The sequence below is a fragment of the Protopterus annectens genome, chromosome 9.part0 (genome assembly GCF_019279795.1).
Source record: "Protopterus annectens isolate FY-2018-M chromosome 9.part0, PAN1.0, whole genome shotgun sequence".
NCBI lineage: Eukaryota > Metazoa > Chordata > Ceratodontiformes > Protopteridae > Protopterus > Protopterus annectens.
In genome coordinates this window covers 80,167,849-80,187,948 of record NC_056743.1, presented here as the reverse complement: position 1 = coordinate 80,187,948, position 20,100 = coordinate 80,167,849, and the positions used below count along the sequence as shown (strand labels likewise).

Genomic DNA, 20,100 nt, shown 5'->3' with positions numbered 1-20,100 from the left:
CAGAATAAAGAGATCAGGTAGGCATATTCTTTATCTCGACAAAAAGTTCTAAACAAAGTGTCTCAAGGCATTGTAGTGGGTTTCCTACTCTTCACAGGTTTTAAAAATCAAAATGTCAAAACAGTGTGGTGAAACTGAAATTCTACATGGATTAAGTGATTGTAAATTTGATATTTTCACCTGAGACTCCACCTCTGTTGTACTCAGGATGTCTTAAAATCTAAATCTGGATGGCCAATGATCTACCACTGTTTGGCAAGAGTAAAAAAAAGCGATATTAAAAAAAGTTATCTGTAATACTTGTAGTGATCCCTGAATCTCAGTTAATATCCCAAGGTAACCAACTCACTGACATCATTACCTCAGTTCAACTCTTTAGCCTTACCTTGACTGAAATTTGATATTAGATGCACATATTAATAATGCCATCTCATGCAGTATTTAAAAACCCTTTGCCTCATTTATCATGTTAAAATTCATCCAAGACTTACACCAGCACCAGCACTCACAGGGGTGCCTTCGTTTCTAATACTTCTCTATAGTGATGTTATTACAACAGTTCTGAAGTCATCTGTTTAGTCCACAGTGGTATGGACTGCACTGAAGTCATCTGTTTAGTCCACAGTGGTATGGACTGCAGTTCTGAAGTCATCTGTTTAGTCCACAGTGGTATGGACTGCACTGAAGTCATCTGTTTAGTCCACAGTGGTATGGACTGCAGTTCTGAAGTCATCTGTTTAGTCCACATTGGTATGGACTGCAGTTCTGAAGTCATCTGTTTAGTCCACAGTGGTATGGAATGCAGTTCTGAAGTCATCTGTTTAGTCCACAGTGGTATGGACTGCAGTTCTGAAGTCATCTGTTTAGTCCACAGTGGTATGGACTGCAGTTCTGAAGTCATCTGTTTAGTCCACAGTGGTATGGAATGCAGTTCTGAAGTCATCTGTTTAGTCCACAGTGGTATGGACTGCACTGAAGTCATCTGTTTAGTCCACAGTGGTATGGACTGCAGTTCTGAAGTCATCTGTTTAGTCCACAGTGGTATGGACTGCACTGAAGTCATCTGTTTAGTCCACAGTGGTATGGACTGCAGTTCTGAAGTCATCTGTTTAGTCCACAGTGGTATGGACTGCACTTAAGTCATCTGTTTAGTCCACAGTGGTATGGACTGCAGTTCTGAAGTCATCTGTTTAGTCCACAGTGGTATGGACTGCAGTTCTGAAGTCATCTGTTTAGTCCACAGTGGTATGGACTGCAGTTCTGAAGTCATCTGTTTAGTCCACAGTGGTATGGACTGCAGTTCTGAAGTCATCTGTTTAGTCCACAGTGGTATGGACTGCACTGAAGTCATCTGTTTAGTCCACAGTGGTATGGACTGCAGTTCTGAAGTCATCTGTTTAGTCCACAGTGGTATGGACTGCAGTTCTGAAGTCATCTGTTTAGTCCACATTGGTATGGACTGCAGTTCTGAAGTCATCTGTTTAGTCCACAGTGGTATGGAATGCAGTTCTGAAGTCATCTGTTTAGTCCACAGTGGTATGGACTGCAGTTCTGAAGTCATCTGTTTAGTCCACAGTGGTAAGGACTGCAGTTCTGAAGTCATCTGTTTAGTCAACAGTGGTATGCACTTATAATAAGTTATACATCTTGCAGCTAACTTTCCATTTTGGTCACATCACTGCATCATTCTCTTAAGTGTAAAATGACTTTACATTAAAAAAACTGTTTTCACTCATCTGTCTTTCTCTCTCTCCCTCAGTCTCTTTTTTTGCTAACTTTTATCTCCTCTAAGCTCTTCAGTGATGCCCTAATGTTTTTACTATACTCAGCTGTTGTACCTCCAGACTGTCCATTCCTCTAAAACAAACCTTCTTGAGCTATGTCTGTATACAACAAAATGCATTCAATGAGTATATGTCTTTCCCAATTTCTGCAGAACAACCATATTGTTTGTCTTTTTGGCTTTTCCCGGTTAGGGGTCACCACAGTGGAACTCCGGTTCACTAATGATTGGCAGTAGATTTCTTTTTATGGTGCCAAGTTGCCAGCCCGACGCCCAACCTTCAGCGAAGGCACACCCATTCAAGCATGTCTTTTGGAGGCCACTCGATTGAGGGGAGGACATGCAGACTCCACACAGAAGGCACTACAGCCATGAATCGAACAGAACCTCTTGCTGTGAGGCAACAATGCTACTGCTGTACCACTGCATCTGCAGAACAACCATATACTCAGGCTAAACTATATAAAATCCTCCTCTTTCTTCAAACATTCTTTAAGACCCTACCATCAGGATTACTCCATCTCTATAGCTTCACAACTATGAACCCATGCATTTGACTCCTACAGTAGACTACAGTCATCTGCAGCTACTACCTTATCCCCATGGATTTCCTTGCTGCTTAACCTTCATCTCTTTGACTTAAACTTCTCTGCACCTCCTGCTAACCCTCTTTTGTTTCTTATTCTCCCTCATGCTGATTCTGCTGCTATGCATTAGGAGATCTGATGAACCGATCATTAATTCTTTATTCTTTCCACTTGGCGCTTCATTTTCAAATAATTTCACTTCCAGGTGGGTTCGATAAGTTGCGATAACAGCACCTTTTATGAACTGAGAAAACTATGAAATTCCTTTCACTAGTACCATATGCTATGTTATATGGCTTTACTACTGTATAGTTTCCAAGTGTATTAAAAAAATTACAGACATTCATTGTTTTTCCTTATAGGTGCACTGCTTAGTTATGGTCTACAAATGAGCACTCTGTCAGTGGTGTACCAATCTATAAGGAACTTAAGTTATAATAGGTTTGCATTGCAGACTGAAAGCACTACACAAAGGGAAAAAAAAGGTGCAATAACAAAGTGACATAAGTGATTCATTATAACAGTACAGCAGTTACACAGTGAAATGGAAGGACCAGCTATTGTACACTAATTTGCTGACAGAAAGTCCCCTGGCTAATGGTACAAATGCTATGCAGCAGAATTCTGAATGGACTTTGCCTGCATGGCAGGAAGCAACTGATGACAGTGACAATTGTCTAATGATATTATTACTCAGTAGAACAGTGGTAACATTTCAAATAGCGCACTAATAAAATCAAATACTGTATACTAAACTACACGGTTGCACTGCAATTGTCTGCATTACTGTGCCTGTTGAATCACATTTTATAGCTGTTTTCACTGTTTACAATGCCTTTTGTGCTATTTTCACTATTTATTAAGTATTTACTGGTATTTTTCACTGTTTTAAACCTCTCTGTTCTCCTTGTTTTGGTTTCCCAGCCAAGCAGTGTTTAAACAACAGATCTGCTGGTTGTTTAAAACATTATTTACAGCCTCCTTGCTATTTTTATGCTGTTTTAAACATTTTTTATTGTCTCACTGCTATTTTTCTGATGGGTTAAAGATTATCTACTATTTCCCACTGAAACTATGGTAGCTAGTAGCTGTAGCACAGTCCAGATACAGGCTTGCTGCACCTTGGTCTGTTTGTAGTGGTTGATTGTTCTCGGCACGTTTTCCAGGCCATCTTGGATTGGAAGGGGCAATCTGTACTTTACTGAGAGGATTGTGTTGATTGGCACTGTCTGGTAATGGGAGGTTGATCCAGGGCTTAGAATACACATCCTCATTGCTCATTTTGAGTCTTTTTAAAGTTTTTTTCAACTTTTTAATTTCTGGTATTTAGGCCCTGCATTTGAGCAGTTTCTGCTTGTGTGTACCAAGCTGAACTATGGTGGGCTATCAGCTCTGAGATCCCAGACAACTAGAGCATTTTGAGCTTCAATAAAGTCATAAGTTGCCAGTTTTTTTTTTTTTTTTGCTTATTTATGCTGTTTACTGAACTTTTTTATTTCCTACCCCCTACTTTTATACTTAATGGATATTCTGTGTACTAAACTACAATGTTGTACTGCAATTGTCTGCATTAGTGTGCATGTTAAATAGAATTGTATTGCTATTTTCAGTATTTACAAAGCTTTTGTTTGCTGTATTCACTGTTTGTTAAGTATTTACTGGTATTTTCACTGCTATAAAGCTCTTTGTTCTGCATTCATTATAGCCTCCTTGCTGTTTTTCTGCTGTTTTAAATGTTTGTTTTTTTTAGTGTCTCACTGCAATGTTTGTGCTGAGTTAAACATTCTCTAGTATTCCTGATGAAACAAGGGTAGCTAGTAGCTGTAGCATAGTCCATATATAGGCTTGCTGCATCTGGGTCTGTTTGTAGTGGTTATTTGTTCTGAGCATGTTTTCCAGGACATCTTGGATTGGAAGGGGACTATCTGCACTTTAGTGAGAGGATTATGTTGAATGGACCCTGTCTGGTAAAGGGAGGTCAGACTAGTGCTTAGTGCTTGGAATAAGCATCCTCATTGGTCCTTTTAAATATTTTTAAAGTTTTTTTTCAAGTTTATAGCTTCTAATATTTAGGTCCTGCATTTAAGCAGGTTTCTGCTTGTTTACACAGTGCACAGCACTGCCCACTAACAACCAATTATGCAGCAAGGCCGGGCAGTTAAACTCAACAATTTCCCTATAGATATAACTGCAGCACACTAGTGTTGCTCTTAGTGTTATCCTGGTCAAAGAAATACTGATAGTGAGTTGTAGCCTTGTAAGCCAGCTCTGTGGAACCAGAGGACAACCCAGGCTGTCTTCGAAACAGGCTAAAAAAATCAACTAGCATCACCATTAAGTACCCTTTTCAATTACAGCCTAACCAAGGCATTGTTCCTGTGGAATGGAGAACAGCAACAGTTATAGCCCTCCACAAAGGTGGCCTAGCAACAGACCCAGGAATTATAGAGCCATAAGCCTGACCAGTCTCATCCATAAGGCCATGGAACAAATCATTATTGACCTCATAAATAAAGACATAGGTGGCCTCCAAACCCTGGATCCTACCCAATTCAGCTTTGTCAAGGGCAGTTCCTGCCTGCTAAATCTGGTGGACTTCTTTGAAAATGTGAACAGGGCCATTGATGAGAAAAAATCTGTGCACACCGCATACCTCGACTTGGCAAAAGCTTTAGACACAATCCCACATTCAGGCATTACTGCTAAACTTAACAAATTGAATGTAAACCACTTCAACGTAAGATTAGTTGCCAAATATCTCACAAACTGGACATACCGTATCAAACTGGGTGACTCAGCATCAACCAGCAGTGTGCCACAGTGGTCCATGCTGGGCCCCATACTGATTGGTATGTATTTCTCAGAAGTTCTGGTCAAAAATAAGGGGTTGCGGCTGACCAAGTTTGTAGATGACTGCAAAGTAGGTGCAATCACTGAATCCCCAAATTATGTCAATGAATTCCAGGAGGGTCTCATGCACACCAATGACTGGTGTATTAGTCACGGTTTCAGACTGACTGCAAAGATATGCATCATCATTCCCTTTAGCGCAAACAATGTGACTTCACACTATCAAATCAACAACACCCTAAGTACCCATGAAGTGGTAAGGGACCTGGGATCACAAGTTCATTGCAACCTTAACTTTGACCACCATGTGTCTACAGTAGTAAGGAAGGTTTTGCACATAGTGCAAATGATTAGCAAAGGCATCGACTCAAGAGCAAAAGAGGTTACTTCTAAATTTGGCACTAATCCAGCCCAAAATTGAGTATAACATCCTATTTGGCATGTAGCGTACAAAGCACCTGCAGTAACTGGAGAGACCTCAGAGGTTTCTAACAAAGAAGATGAAGGAGTCCAGCATTTGCCTTTTTGACTGACTAAAGTCCCTGTCACTAAATTGTAAAATATAGACATCTTAGAGGAGACTTATACCTGACCTACGGAGCAATCCAATACCCAAACCTAATGAACTTGCTGAATATCAGTAAATCTAACAGGACTAGGACTACCCATTCCAGGGACGTAAATATGGCCTGTGATTTAAACTGGACATGCTGGAGGGACTGCCACATCTTTGGAATAGGCTACCAATTTATGTGAAACAGAGCATCTCTATGATACTGTTCAAGAGGAACCTGGATGAATGGATGGGACACCATATATTCTTACCGAGGACAGAGCCCACAACCTCCTGGACATGGGCAGTCGTCACTAAATGTAATCTTGGGTAATGACTAGCATTTCCATGGTATGATCCTATGATCCTATAAAACAGTGGTTCTACATAATATTACAAAGCTGAATAAGGAAAACTTTTCTACTATGTCATTAAGGATAGATGACTATGACCCTGCCAACTGACAGAACACTTATGTGGGAAAATAGGAGAGTGGACAACAACTGCTCAATGAAAAGTGACTGTCGCCACACAACTTCTCACTGAAATTAGGGCCACTTTAACAATTAGGAGACAGCAGTGGCCACCATCGATAATTCCCTAGCCTATGAAAGAGCCCAGCTTATGCAATCTGTATCATTATAGCTAGAAAAAGGGAAAAACTATGCCTTACCTTTCAGTTTTTCTTTTCATTTTGAATCCATGCATGACTAAAATTCACATGTGTGTACGTTTCCTGTTGTAGTTTTCTGATGCATGATTTCCTGCTGTGTATCTCTTTGTTCCAAGAGGAACACATCTTTGTGAAGTCATAGACAAAAACACTATTGTCTTTTCTGCTGCTTCTTCTGGTTTGTGAAGCTACATTCATCTGCTATGTTGTACCGTCTTCATCTTGTTTGTGTCTCTTTTCCTGCTTGTCTATCTCTGTAGGTCTTCCTTATATAAAGAACTTTTATTTTCCTTCTTAATTCCTTCATTCCTTTTGCCTTTCTTGCATTATTTCAAATTGTCCTGCAGTAGTGACACTGTGCATCCACATAAATAATTATTTACAGCAATAAATGATGCTTGTTTCTCTCACTAAATTTGTGCACAGCTGTAGCTGAACTATGTCATACCGTTTCATACCTTTGTCCTCCTACAGCTGCCTCAATTATAAATAAGTAAAACATGAAGGTATAAAGTGATGACAGCATTGCCTATCTCATCTCCATCATAATAAACAGATCCATACAAGAATCATACTTCCCCTAACTCTGGAGTCATGCTTTTATCATTCCACTCCATAAAAGGGGCAAAAACACTGACACTTCTAATTTTCATCCCATAGCCATCCTTTCCCCACTATCAAAAATCATGGAGAAATGTATTGAATCCCAAATGATGTCATGTCTGACGCAGAATAACCTACTAACCCCAACACAACATGGTTTCCGTCCAGAACATAGTACCATCACCGCCCTCCTCTCCTTTCTAGACTCTATTTACCTTGCATGCAACTATGGCAAAATTGTTTCTACTCTGTTCCTAGACCTCTCCAAAGCCTTTGATACTGTGCCAAACCCATTACTCTTGTCCCAACTGTACTCTCTCATCCTCTGCCCTCCTACTATTGCCTGGTTCACTAGCTACCTCTCCAAAAGACAGCAAGCCGTTAAATGGAAAAACTCAATTTCTTCCTTTCTACGCACCCCTACCAATGTTCCCCAGGGTTCATTCTTCAGCCCCCTCCTCTTTGACATTTTCATTAATAACTTCCACCAGCCTATCTCTGATACCACACTAATCCAATATTTTGATGATTTGACTATCATTTGTTCAGAAGACACCCCCTCTAATTTTCTTCCCAAAACGCAGTTAGCTTTCTCCAATACCGAACCATGGATGCAAAGTAACCATCTCGCCTTAAATGCCACTAAAACAAAGCTAATGATCTTCTCCCCATCCTAAAACACCAGTATAGACAAAAACTCCTTTACAGTAATTGCTCAGAATAACATCCCCATAGAAATGGTATCACATACCAAACTGTTAGGTGTCATAATTAGTGAAAATCTAAAATTTGACATCCATATCCAAACTAACATAAAAAAACTCACCAAAAACAAGGTCTCCTATATAGACACAATGGTACCTTACCCTCTCCGCCAGATGAACCCTAACCTCTACTTACCTTCTACCCTCTCTTATGTATGGTACTCCCTTATTCATTAATCTTCAGCTTGGCTTACAGGCTAAGCTGGAAACCTGTTACAATAAAATCTCCAAATTTGCCACCGTCTCTAGAAACTCATCTCGTCACTGTCTCTCTCTCTTTCTCCATTCTCTGCAATAGCTTGAACTTCCTAACTACCTCACATTCCTCAGACTTACCACTGCCCACATGCTTATATTCAAACCTTCTAGTTGTCCCTCTCTGTCCACTTCCTTAACCCACTACATTCCCAACCGCCCACTTAGATCAGAAAACCATAATCTTCTAAAAAACATATAAACCTCTTTGACACCCTGGTCACCTACTATTATCCTGCTCCCTAGCTAAACTCCGAAATTCCCTTCCTGCCTCCTTTCGAAATATTCAAAGCCACTCAAACTTCAAATCTTCTCCAATCCCACCTATTTTCAAAGTAAGACTATTCCTGTTCCCCTACTACATAACTCCTTAATACCATCACGCAAGCTTACAAGCTTTAACCAGCTACTCGGTGCTCTTTTACTTTCTGCATCTACTTCCTCTCTCACCCTCTGCCACTTGTAATGCCTCCTAGAACCCACTCCTTTCTCCACTATAAATCAGCCTTTACCCCACCTTTGATCTCCCTCTTCAGAATTCTAACTCTGAATCCAAAAAAAAAAAGATTTTCTCTTTATATAATCTCTGTACACAAACCTATAGTGTTTATACTTTATAAATATTACTTAGACTGTATGAAGTACGTTTTTTTTTCATCATTTGTATGCTACCATTGTTTATAACTTTATAACATTTGTATAATTGTCAATGTCTGTGTTTATAACTTTTCTCCCCACGCCACGTGAACTACCCTGGCCATCAGACTGAAATAACTAAAAAATAAAATAAATAAATAAAATGACATCTGTACATCAGATATTGTGATTCCATGTAAAACAGATCATTCTTCAAAGGTTTACAGTCTTCTGAGATGGTAGGAAATACATTTCTGTCTGATTGGAGACATGAGTGCTCCTGCAGTTGGATATTCTTGTGAACAGAGAGTATTTTACAAATTGCTGCAGTTGGATATTCTTGTGAGCAAAGAGTATTTTACAAATTGTTGCAGTTGGATATTCTTGTGAGCAAAGAGTATTTTACAAATTGTTGCAGTTGGATATTCTTGTGAGCAAAGAGTATTTTACAAATGTTTGTACCAACACCATGGACAATGTTAAAGTTAAGATTGTGTTTCAGCAACAATGTACCCATACGTTTTGCAGTGTTACTATTTTTAATAAATGCCAACACAAATATTTTAATGCAGTTATTAATGGCTCATGGTACTGCCATTGACATTCTAATAGCAAGAGTATTTTAGTAGTTGTTGTGAGACATGTTCATGTTTTCTGTGGAAAATCAGCATTTCAGATGGAATTATACAAGACTGTGTAATAGTATATGGGTCGGTCCCAAAATATTATACAATAACATTCTAACAAATGTTTAGTAAGATATATTCTGTCATAACATCACAAATATTTGTCATTTGGGAATAAAATTTCATAATGTTCTTCTTAGAGGACAATGCTGTGAATTCTGCAGTGATACTATGAGATCCACTTCCAATGTATTAAACTTAAAAGAAATAACATAAAACTAATAAAGGTACATTGAAATGTGATGAAATTGCTTATCATTTTTAGTTTATTTCTCTATTTTATTTCAGTTTTTAGTTTCAGTATGGGTGGTTGTTACATGTGGTTTTACTTTTCAGTGATGGCAAACCTATGTCAAAGGTGACACATGCCACAATGTTTTGGGTGACACGCCAACGATCACCAACACCCAAGTTACCAGAGACACTGCTTTTGTATTCTTTGTTCATGTGAAGTGCAATGAATTATTTTGTGCCCGGAGCTTTTGCACACCAAACTCAAATGTTTCTCCATTACTGAGTTAGTCTGTACAACAATTTTTGGGAATAATTTGTAAAAATAGTAATAAAATAATAGTGGTAGTAATTTCTCAAAAAAGAGGAAAATTTATGACCAAACTGTGAACATGTGGTGAAGGTATAACTTATAAAATAATACAATATTACTTATTTTGTTTGTGCCTGAGTGCCAGGACATGAAGGCAGGCAAAAGGAATAATAATAAAACTATCAAAGCACTCCATATGGCATTTGATATGAAGGAGTGGAAATAGGGTAAAGATCCACAGGTAAAGGACTGGGATGGAGTGCAGGGACTAGAATGGATTATTTCCTTATGTTATAATGTGATGATAACACTTAAAACAACAACAGCAACAACAAAAGAATTCAAAAGTCTTATCTTTATTTTAGACAGCTGGCATCAGTTAGCAGTCCTGGACATGTGGGCTTCTTGACAGACTGCTTTGGCTTACTGTTGATAAACAAAGTGATTCCCATTAATGTGGAATGATGTAAGTTTGTTTTAAAACAATAAAGTCAGTGCTGATTGTCGTCTGTTTATCTTACCACAACAATCATTTATGTGTCTGATCTGGAAGAAGATAACATTTTCCAAATGAGCTCAGGACTTCCTGTAAAAAAGCTGCAGCCTATTCACACATGAAAGTTCAAACTTGGGTAAAACCAATGCTAGACATGGATCAGTATTACCTCTACCACTTATTTCCTTAGGTGCTCTCACAGTACGTTTTGTTTTAAAAATAATTTATTAAAACTTCCAACCCACAAGCTGCTAGCATTCTTCATCATATGCTACTGTCTCCCATGGTGCACCGACATAAACATCCTCGCTGCCTTTTTGTAGTAATCTAATCTGTGTGTCAGTACAAATAATAATTGGTCAATAGCAGGGAACAGTGCAGCAGAAGCCTCTCCTTGCAGTTGTGCCCTGCTGTGTATTAAAATGTTAACACTCAGCTGATGATCATGTGATAACATTCTGTACATACATAAAAAGATGGAGCCTGATATTTGCTACACCTACCAGTTTACAGGCCACAAACCGGCAAGTGTGAGGAATTTCACTAGTGAAGCAAACTGCACATTGTAGACCTAGGAATGGAAGACTTTTTAAACTTTCATTCAGACTAAAGACTTTAGTTTCAAGCAAAGTGACATCCATCAGAAGACTGACTAAAGGAATACTTGTTTGACAGGAGAGTAATAGGAAAACTGAGGTTTTGTTATTTTTATTTTATATTATGTAGACAATCCCATTTGTAGTTTATTCAATGTGGCAGTACAAAATGATAGTTCTGTCTTTGCAAAATGCAAAATCATCAAAAGGCCTGGCAAATGATGAAGAGGGTTAAGCCTGTAAGCATTTGTCCCCTTCAGCCTTTATTTACCTGCTGTGTGACCTTGTAAGTCACTTAAACTGACATTGTTTCTGAGTTAGCCTAGAAAATGGATTGTATGGCCAGTTGGCTTATCAGCTTAACAAATGGATACTTTATTTTTTTAATTATATAAAGTTAAGGCATACTCATAAGGACCAGGTAACTAGTTGATATTTATATTAAGACTGTTGTAATGTATATTTGTCAATTTTTATGTTATGCATAATAAAATATGTAAAACTGGCTAAAAGACACAAAAAGTACACATCTTGCATACTTAAAACTGATCTATACAGTTACCTTACAATTTTGCATATGGAAACTGTCATTTATTTTTTGAATATTGTCATACCTGGATCAGTAGGTGTACAGAAGATCTTGGTGTGATCCTGCATTTGAAATCCATGAAAACCTTAAGGGGTAATAATCAACTTGTGAAAATACAAGTAAAATACAAGGAGATCTCGGACCCCGCTTCAATGGAACTGCTGCATATCTGCAAGTCAAGCTCCACTCAAGTAACCCACATGCACTGTTTCAACCTGGTCTGTGACATCAGCAGGACTTGTTGGCGGGACAGATTTGTGTACCAGAGACTCCCCCCATCTGTGGAAGACACTCCCTCTCCACGTCAAGCAGAGTACATCTTTACCCCTTTTTAAGCGCAAGCTGGATAACTGGATGGGAAACAGAAAATATAACCCTGGGATTCCACCCGTGTCCCTGCTGGACAGGGGCATTGGGTGCTGATTTGTCTAAACATGGGGTAAACTCTTGACTAGGCTTATAAGGGCCTCAGTGTCAACAGCCTATTAACTTCCTATGATCCTATAAAATCGTGCACTCTGTCCTTAGTTCAAGTTGTGAACTTTGTAGAGTCAAGCTTTTTATGTATGTCTACATCTGACTGCTTGCTTACATGCGTGTGTGTGTGTGTGTGTGTGTGTGTGTGTGTGTGTGTGTGTGTGTGTGTATGTGTGCATCTACACACGTGCTAATGCAAGCAGTTGCATTTTTTTTCTGATGGTCTAAACGTTGAGTGTGCACAACTGATATTATATGGTAGTGTCCATGAAGCTTAAATTACTTGTACTTTTTGTAATAATAAAGGTTGCCCAAGTTTGGCAAGTTTTCCTCACACAATTCCCACAATAAACATAGCGCAGTTAGCACCATAAAGAAAAAAAATGGATGTGCTGTGAACTGAAACAATAGTTCAGAATAATTATGACTACATTTATTGTACTGTAGTTAAAACGCAACTCCATTTTAGAAGGGCACATCACCAGTGTTTACAATTAATAAACAAATCACACTTATCTTCATAAAGTCATTTGGGATGAAGTATGGTTTATTGTAGCTGTGTATTGAAATGTAACCTTTCTAAATAAAGATATTTTGGAAACAAAGACTACTTTATCAAGGGTCAACATTCTACTAACTTGTACATTTAAACAAAGTATAGGGAAACATGTTTCGCCATCCAACAGCCTCTGCTGTCTATCTCTTGTCTTTTCAGATTATACAGAATGTTCAGAATTTTGTCAAATATTTTTGGTCTGGTTCTCATAAAATTTATGATTTTCTGGTAAATCACTGAGTTTTCATGTCACTAAGTAACGACAGACATTTGAAATTCAGAATTCATATCTTCCAGCAAATGCATGTTAATTGAAAACCTGTCATTTCTAAGTTTATAAGAGCAATATTTCAAACCTGTTCCTCATTTTAGACCATTTCCCTATTATTTTTGGCTTTATCCCAAAGTTTTGCGCAGAGAGATTGAAAGATATGATCTTCTGTACAAAACTGGTGTGTGTATCAAACCAGTCGGTCATGACTATGTTTTTCACAACCATTTACTTAGCCACAATATTTTTATTAGTCATATGAAATAGCAGCGGTTTTCATAGAAAATTGTTGCACCAAAACCCGTACAGAAATATATATATATATATATATATATATATATATATATATATATATATATATATATATATATATATATATATACATATATGACAATTGCAAACAAGTCATCAGGATTTTGATTCAGTTATTCCTTGTAAATTGTATGTCTTTTTTGATTTTAGAAGCCTACCTTCTCAGCTTTTATTGCACACTTTTGCATTATAATATACCTGGAGGGAAGAAGAAACAGATTTCTACAAGTCTTTCACTAAATTTTGGCTTTAGGCTATTAAGTTATAGCATAAAAAATCCAAACAGGCAGATCAGAATTAATTCCCTGGTTGATAAGAATTTTCTCCACATACAGTATATTCTTTGACAATCAGAAGAGAAAGGAATAAATGCTACTTGAGCATTAAGAGCCAACAAAGACACTGTATCATTAAAATTGTGTTTTTGACAGTTACAGACATTACTTATACAGTGAAAAAGTAAACAGCATAAAAAGATACACTTAATTGCATGCATACCACATTCACTTCTCCTGTACATGGATGGAGGCACACATATATACAGGCATGCAAAACGCACACACACACCCACCCTCCCCCCCCCCCACACACACACACACACACACACATACTGTATATAGAAACACAAACACACATGAATGCATGCAGATACACACAAGAAACATACCCAGATACGTACACAAACTACACACACACACACACACACACACACACACACACACACACGCACATACATACGCACACACAATCATGCAGGCATACTAGTTATGAGAAAAATTAAAATGTTTTAGTTAAAAAAATCTTTTTCATTAAGCATTGCCACAATTGTAAACATAACTTTTGGGACTTCTCTACTTGTTTTAATCTAGCATGCTGCTATTTTTCAATACCAGTTCCATAACTGATCTTTTATTTGGAGAAGTACTTTCCCTGTGCCAACATTCATAGTGCAAACTTAGAAAAAAAATAAGGCAACAATTAAGTAAACCTTTTGTACCAAAATACCATGTATGAACCCTGGATCGCCTTTTGTTACAAAAATGGGGGGAAAGGCTTTTCCTCTACAAGGCTGAAGGACATATTTTTAAGTTCATCAGATGAGTTGACCATTCTGTAGCCAAGCAAATCCAAAACCTGTTCACACTGCCTTTGGGCATACAGTACAATGTCAAAACTTATTTTAATTCTCCAGCTTTCAGCAGTAGCAGCTGAGTCCCTCACAGTGCCAAATTTGTCTCTTACTTCAGATGCCCCACCCCTTGTATTGTTCTGTATCCATTCTTCAACATTACTGTCCATGGACATACCAAGAAAATCATAGATTTCCTCAGTCTTCTTCCTGGGATTCCTGGCAAGGTCTTCATATCTTACCATCATGTACTTACCCTTAAGCCAAGGGGGCCTACTAAGGCCCAATGAAACAGAGTTTAAGAAATCATCACAAATAGTGGTCAAGAGAGACTCATCTAAATTGTAAGGTTTTCTGTTTGTCGCTCTCCACATGCGCCACAGGCGATAAATGTCTGGGAATGTTTCAATCCTGGATGTCAGTATACCACGAGGGTCTCTTACTAGCTGGATGACTTTTATGTTCAACCTGGGATCTTCCACTAAAGCTCTGAGGTCCCCAACTTCAGGGACTCGCACTGTCTTAATGGCTACATGTCCCCGTTCTTTGCATGACTCTGAAGCCAGGGTCAAATTCAACAGCCCACACTGTTTGACACAGGTATTTTCCTCAATGTTGATATCTGCTGGCCCATAAGCACTGCATACGGGTGGTGTGCATAAGGCTTTACTAGCACCTCTTCGGAAAAGTTTTAGTGTTGTATGGTTGGTTGGCTGTGGTTTAAGGTAGCTTTCTAGAAAGTACAGATCACAGTCATACAAGCTTCTTAAAAGATCACGGTTTGCTCCCATCATGATACGTCTTTCAGCAGGATTTCGGCTGAGGATTAGCTTTGGAAGCAGTGCTACTTGAACATGATACAGAGGTTCGTACAAGTAAAAAATATCAGAATGCTGATTGAAGAGCTGTCCACTAAAAGATGAGCCACTTCTTGTTGTGGCCAAGATCAAGATGTGGGTCTTTCTGGATCCATTATAATTGAAGAGTGAATACTCCTCACAAGCCCGGTCCTGTGGTTCCATATCTTGCATAAGTGTACAGTTCAGTGGACCAGACGTGGGGCAGGTATGAACTGGCTTGGTACTAAAGTTCCGGATTGCTTTGTACTGAATTGCTATTAGTGCCAAAGCCAGAAGGAAGATAATCTTCCAAGAGCAGTTCATGACTGGAGACATTTCATTGGCTGCCTTCTTCAGAAACTAATGGCTTGAGAAACAGAGAAAAAAAAATATGTTAGAGGACAGTAGGAGTCCTTTTGGCACAAGTAGCTGATATAGCTATGACAGATTATTTGACATTTCAGTAAAATTATTATGGACTGAATAAAGTCCCCATTGCATTTATTTGAAAGTCACTGTTTAAATATTTCTTATTCAAGTATATGTACATTCCTTACATGTACCACTGTACAGCTCTGTCTGCATTCTAACATTTATACAGATTTACTTATTTAAGGATACACTTTGTATACTAAAAATACATTAAAAATGATAAGCTGAGGAGAAACTTGCATTATGGTAAAAGAACAGGCAGCAATCTGAAGCTTTAGTGAGCAAAACAGTTACTTAATAATGGTATTTGCTGTCTTTTGTAATTATGTGAAGCATCATTATTATTTCATTCTGGTTTTACATTTTTATTATTTTAGTATGCCTACTTCTTGTCTGCATTTATATTTATTTTTTTCCTGCAGCTGGTCTGAACTTGAAAATACTCCATGCAGATCAATATTCTATTTTGGTTATCAGATACATACATACATAACTATAACAGCAATTGTGCATGCTTCTATTGTCAGTGTACTCCTGGATAACACACATGATTGTAAATAGCCAAAGGGAAGAAAACACAATAGCAGGCAAGAAACTGTTCTTTGTCCTCAGATGTGGAATGCTGTGTTTCAAAATAGGTAAATACACAAAATGAGAACATTTTAGAATTGAAACTGAAAAGATCAGAACAATGTAAAAGGGAATGCATTAGTGCCTAGAGTTTTTATTTTTAATAAAGTTACATAAATATATTGCATTAATTATGAATATGTCCTCAGACCGAATTGTGTCATGTTTAACAGTGAAGTCCTATGAGGCAGCACTTTCCTGAAAATGATGCTAGTATTAGGGAGAAGCTGAACGCTAATCCATTAAAATGTTTCATTATTTTGACCCTGTTTCTTTAAGAGAAGTGCAGGAGAGTATGTTTCATAGGCATGCTTGATACTAATATGTTTCATAGGTTGGTACTAGGCTATCGGCCCTAGGGCCTATACAAGCCTAGCCATAACAATTCCCTGGATATTTCTTCCCACAATATTTACTTCCCTGGACCCCTGTCTAGCAGTGTGACTGACATGATCCCCAGGGTGAATTTCCTATCTCCCATCCAATCATCAAGGTTCCTTTTGAAGAGGACCAAGGAGGCGCTCTGCTCGACATGTATGGGCAGTCTGTTCCAGAGTCTGGGGAGTCTCTGAGTCAGGAACTTATATTAAGCAGGGACGTCATCTTAGACTACTTCTCCTCGTGTTTTAAAACTTTGAATATGTTTGGATCTTGTGAGTTCAGCAGATGTGTATGCATGTATGCATGCAATCCATTTCAAGGAGGTCCATACCTCTTTCAGAACAGGGAATACATAATCTTGGTATGCATTGATTTTTATAAATCATTTCATAAGCATGAAGCATTTTTCTTGTTTTCCTGTCCAACTGATCCAATACCTTTTGGGGCCAGTCAATCACCCTAAAACCATAAGGTAGAAGAGCAAGAGCAAACTGGTTTATAGCTCGGACTTTGTTCCTAGATGTCAGGGCTGTTTTCAATATTAACTTTGGTCTTTTAAAACATTTCTTACCAAGTTTTACTCACATTTGTTCAAGGAGAGATTTATTTATCATCTCTAGGAGATCTATAAGGGTATCAAGTGTCAAGGGTCTGAAAGGAGAGGTGATAAAATCAGCAAGCAAAGGACAGTAGTATTGCTGGAACTAAAAAAAAGATAAACACATAGTATAAGAACTTTACAGCACAAATTTTGGTGTTGAGTTATGAAGTTTGGGAACAGACGAAGTTGTCATGGGACAAATTTAGTGTGGGGTGGGTGGAGGAAGAAGTCAGGATGTAGGGAGGTAGATAAGATGCGTTAAGTGTGTGGGTAGGGAGCAGATATGAAAGGATTAAGTAAGTGGGAAGCTGAGGGAGGAAGTGAGGTAGGATTAATGGGTGGGTCTTAAGGGTTTTTAAGGCAGAAGTTAGTGTTGGGAGGCACATTTGGTGTGATCTTGTTGTTGAAGAAAGATCATGTCTTTGATGGCCTGAGGTGTATGAGGTAGGCCTTGGGTGGTTTCCTAGCATGTAGGGTGAGTGGTGATCATGGCAGAAGCGTTGAGGCAGAAGTGGGCCAGTATTGTGGCACAAGCAGAAGGCCTGTTTAGAGAGATCCCTAATGATGTTCCGACAGCCAGTACGCAGGGTCCAAATACTCGAAGAAAGAGGCAGATGGGGGCCGGGAGTCGGACATCAAGAGCTAAGAGAGCCAAATAGACAGCAACGGAAGACAGGGCAATGGAGGTTGATATGCTGATCACCTTCTTCTTCGACAGATAATAATTCACCAGGCTTGGTGGGGTAGAGGCTGTAGGTTCAGTTATGGGGAGTGATTCAGGGTTGAATGGGGATGTACAAGGCACTGCATTGGGTAGGGGTTTGGAGGTTCTAGCTGATTGTGATTTGGGTTTTGATAATACCCTTTCATTGTTAGAGGAGGGTTTGGGGCCTGGCTTATACGAGGTAAGGTCAGAGTTTGGGTCGTGGCCAAGGGATTGGTTGGCTTCACAGGCACTATGGCAGGAGAGAGCACCAATTCAATTGATCCCGCACATATCACTTGTAGCGAAGGAGAAGATTTGGAAAGGGGCATTTATTGATATTTTTGAGTTGAATGATGCAGATGGGGTTCAGCGTTTGACGGAAGTGGAGTCAGCTAATGGGAAGGACCTGTTGGGGGCATTGGTGGCTATAGGTCACAAGCTGGTGGGTAAGTTTCGGCCAAGGACATGGGATAATTGGGTCTTGGGATTTATATACTACATGGTAGTGTGTTTGGAGAGGAATAATTTGTTGGCTTTTCTGCTCTTGGCCTATTTTTTGACTATATGGGAGGCAAAGAGGTTACAGCCATGTAACGCATGGTTTTGGTACGATCAAAAGTTTCATAAACAAAAGGTGGTTGACAAATCCATGCGTTGAGAAGGCAGACACCTGGATATTTGGCTTTCTACCATGATGGACACTTTTGGATTGGTTAACAGGATGGCTCAGCCACCTGAAGGGGGTGCCAGGGTATTCTGGGTGTTTAATGCAGGGATGTGTTCATGGGTAGGCTGCAGATTTTCCCTTGTATGTTCTCAGTGTATGAGGGCACATGCAGCTACACAATGTGGTAGGGGTGGTGGTCAGTTTGGTGGTCAGGCGTCTTATTTTACTGTCCCAAGAGATTGGGATGGTCTTTGCATAGTGATGCAAGAAGTACATGGCTGGGCTAATTTTTGTGCCCAAAGGGGGGGGTCCTTTTTTGGAGATTGGGGATGCCCAGGGGACCCATTCCCCTATTACGGTACAGGTCTTGAGGGACTTGCTGGCACATTATCCGCTGCCAGCTGTGGCTGGGGAATTGAGGGTTTTTCTAGGGGGTTTTCGATTGTCTACTTTAGTGGGTGACAGTAAGGTGGGGAAAAACTTGAGGTCTGTGAGAGGAAGGGAGGATGTTTTGTGAGCTTTGATTGAGAAGGAGTGTCAGGTGGTGAGATTGCTGGGCCCATTTGATTGGACACCTTTTCCTGAATTTAAAGTGTCACCACTAGGATTGCTTCCCAAGAAAAAGCAGGGTGAGTTTCATTTAATTCATCATTTGTCGTACCCTGAAGGCAAGTCTGTTAATGATTTCATCCCTGGGGAAGAGGTTAAAGTGACGTATGCATCCTTGGATGATGTGGTCCGCATCATTAGGAGTTTTAAGGATCCTTGGCTAGTTAAGGTAGATATTGAGTAGGCTTTTCGCTTGCTGCTGGTTTGGGAGGAGGATTGGCCATTATTGGGCATGGCATGGGTGATAGTTTTTATTTTGACACTGCCATGCCTATGGGGTGTGCAGTGGTGTGTTCTACTTTTGAGAAGTTTAGCACAGCACTGCATTGGATATGGCAGCGTAGGGTAGTTGGGCAGAAAGCAGTTCACTATCTAGATGATTTTTTGTTGGTGGGTGAAGGGAGAGAAGGGGCCCAGGTAGCAATGCAGGAGTTTGTGGAGATGTGTGAGGCCTTGTGAGTACCACTGTCTAAGCATAAGTTGGAAGGTCCTGCGAAGGTGATGGATTTGTTTTGGGGTTTGACAGTGGATGCAAGACAGGGTTTGTTTTGTTTGCCAGAGGACAAGGTGGGTTGGCTGCAGGAGAAAGTCACCTGGGTGAAGTCCAAGAGTAAGGTTCGTGTGAGGGATGTGATGGAATTTTTGGGCTTGATGAGCTTTGCTTGCAGGGTGGTGCATCCGGGACATACATTTTGCCAGTCTGTGGCTTTTCTCTTGAAAGGGGGGAAGAGTAAGCACCACAGAGTAAGGATGAGTAAGTTAGTTCGAGAGGATCTAGCTTTGTGGATGAAGTTTTTACATCAATTTAATGGGATCTCATTTTGGCAGTTTGATTGGGAAGGGTAAGGGAATCTGCAGTTGTTTACAGATGCAGC

General features: G+C 39.4%; 1 protein-coding gene across 3 annotated transcripts in view; it reads right to left on the bottom strand.

Moving 5' to 3' along the window:
* Positions 1 to 13,833: 13,833 nt before the first annotated feature.
* The window catches only part of CHST1 (carbohydrate sulfotransferase 1), a 162,318-nt gene continuing 156,051 nt past the window's right edge, over positions 13,834 to 20,100 (bottom strand). For all 3 annotated transcript variants that reach the window (XM_044082582.1, XM_044082581.1, XM_044082580.1), the window contains one exon: positions 13,834 to 15,566. In XM_044082582.1, coding sequence (XP_043938517.1) covers positions 14,264 to 15,535 — 1,272 coding nt within the window. In that variant the 5' untranslated portion in view covers positions 15,536 to 15,566 and the 3' untranslated portion in view covers positions 13,834 to 14,263. The remainder of the gene's footprint in view (positions 15,567 to 20,100) is intronic.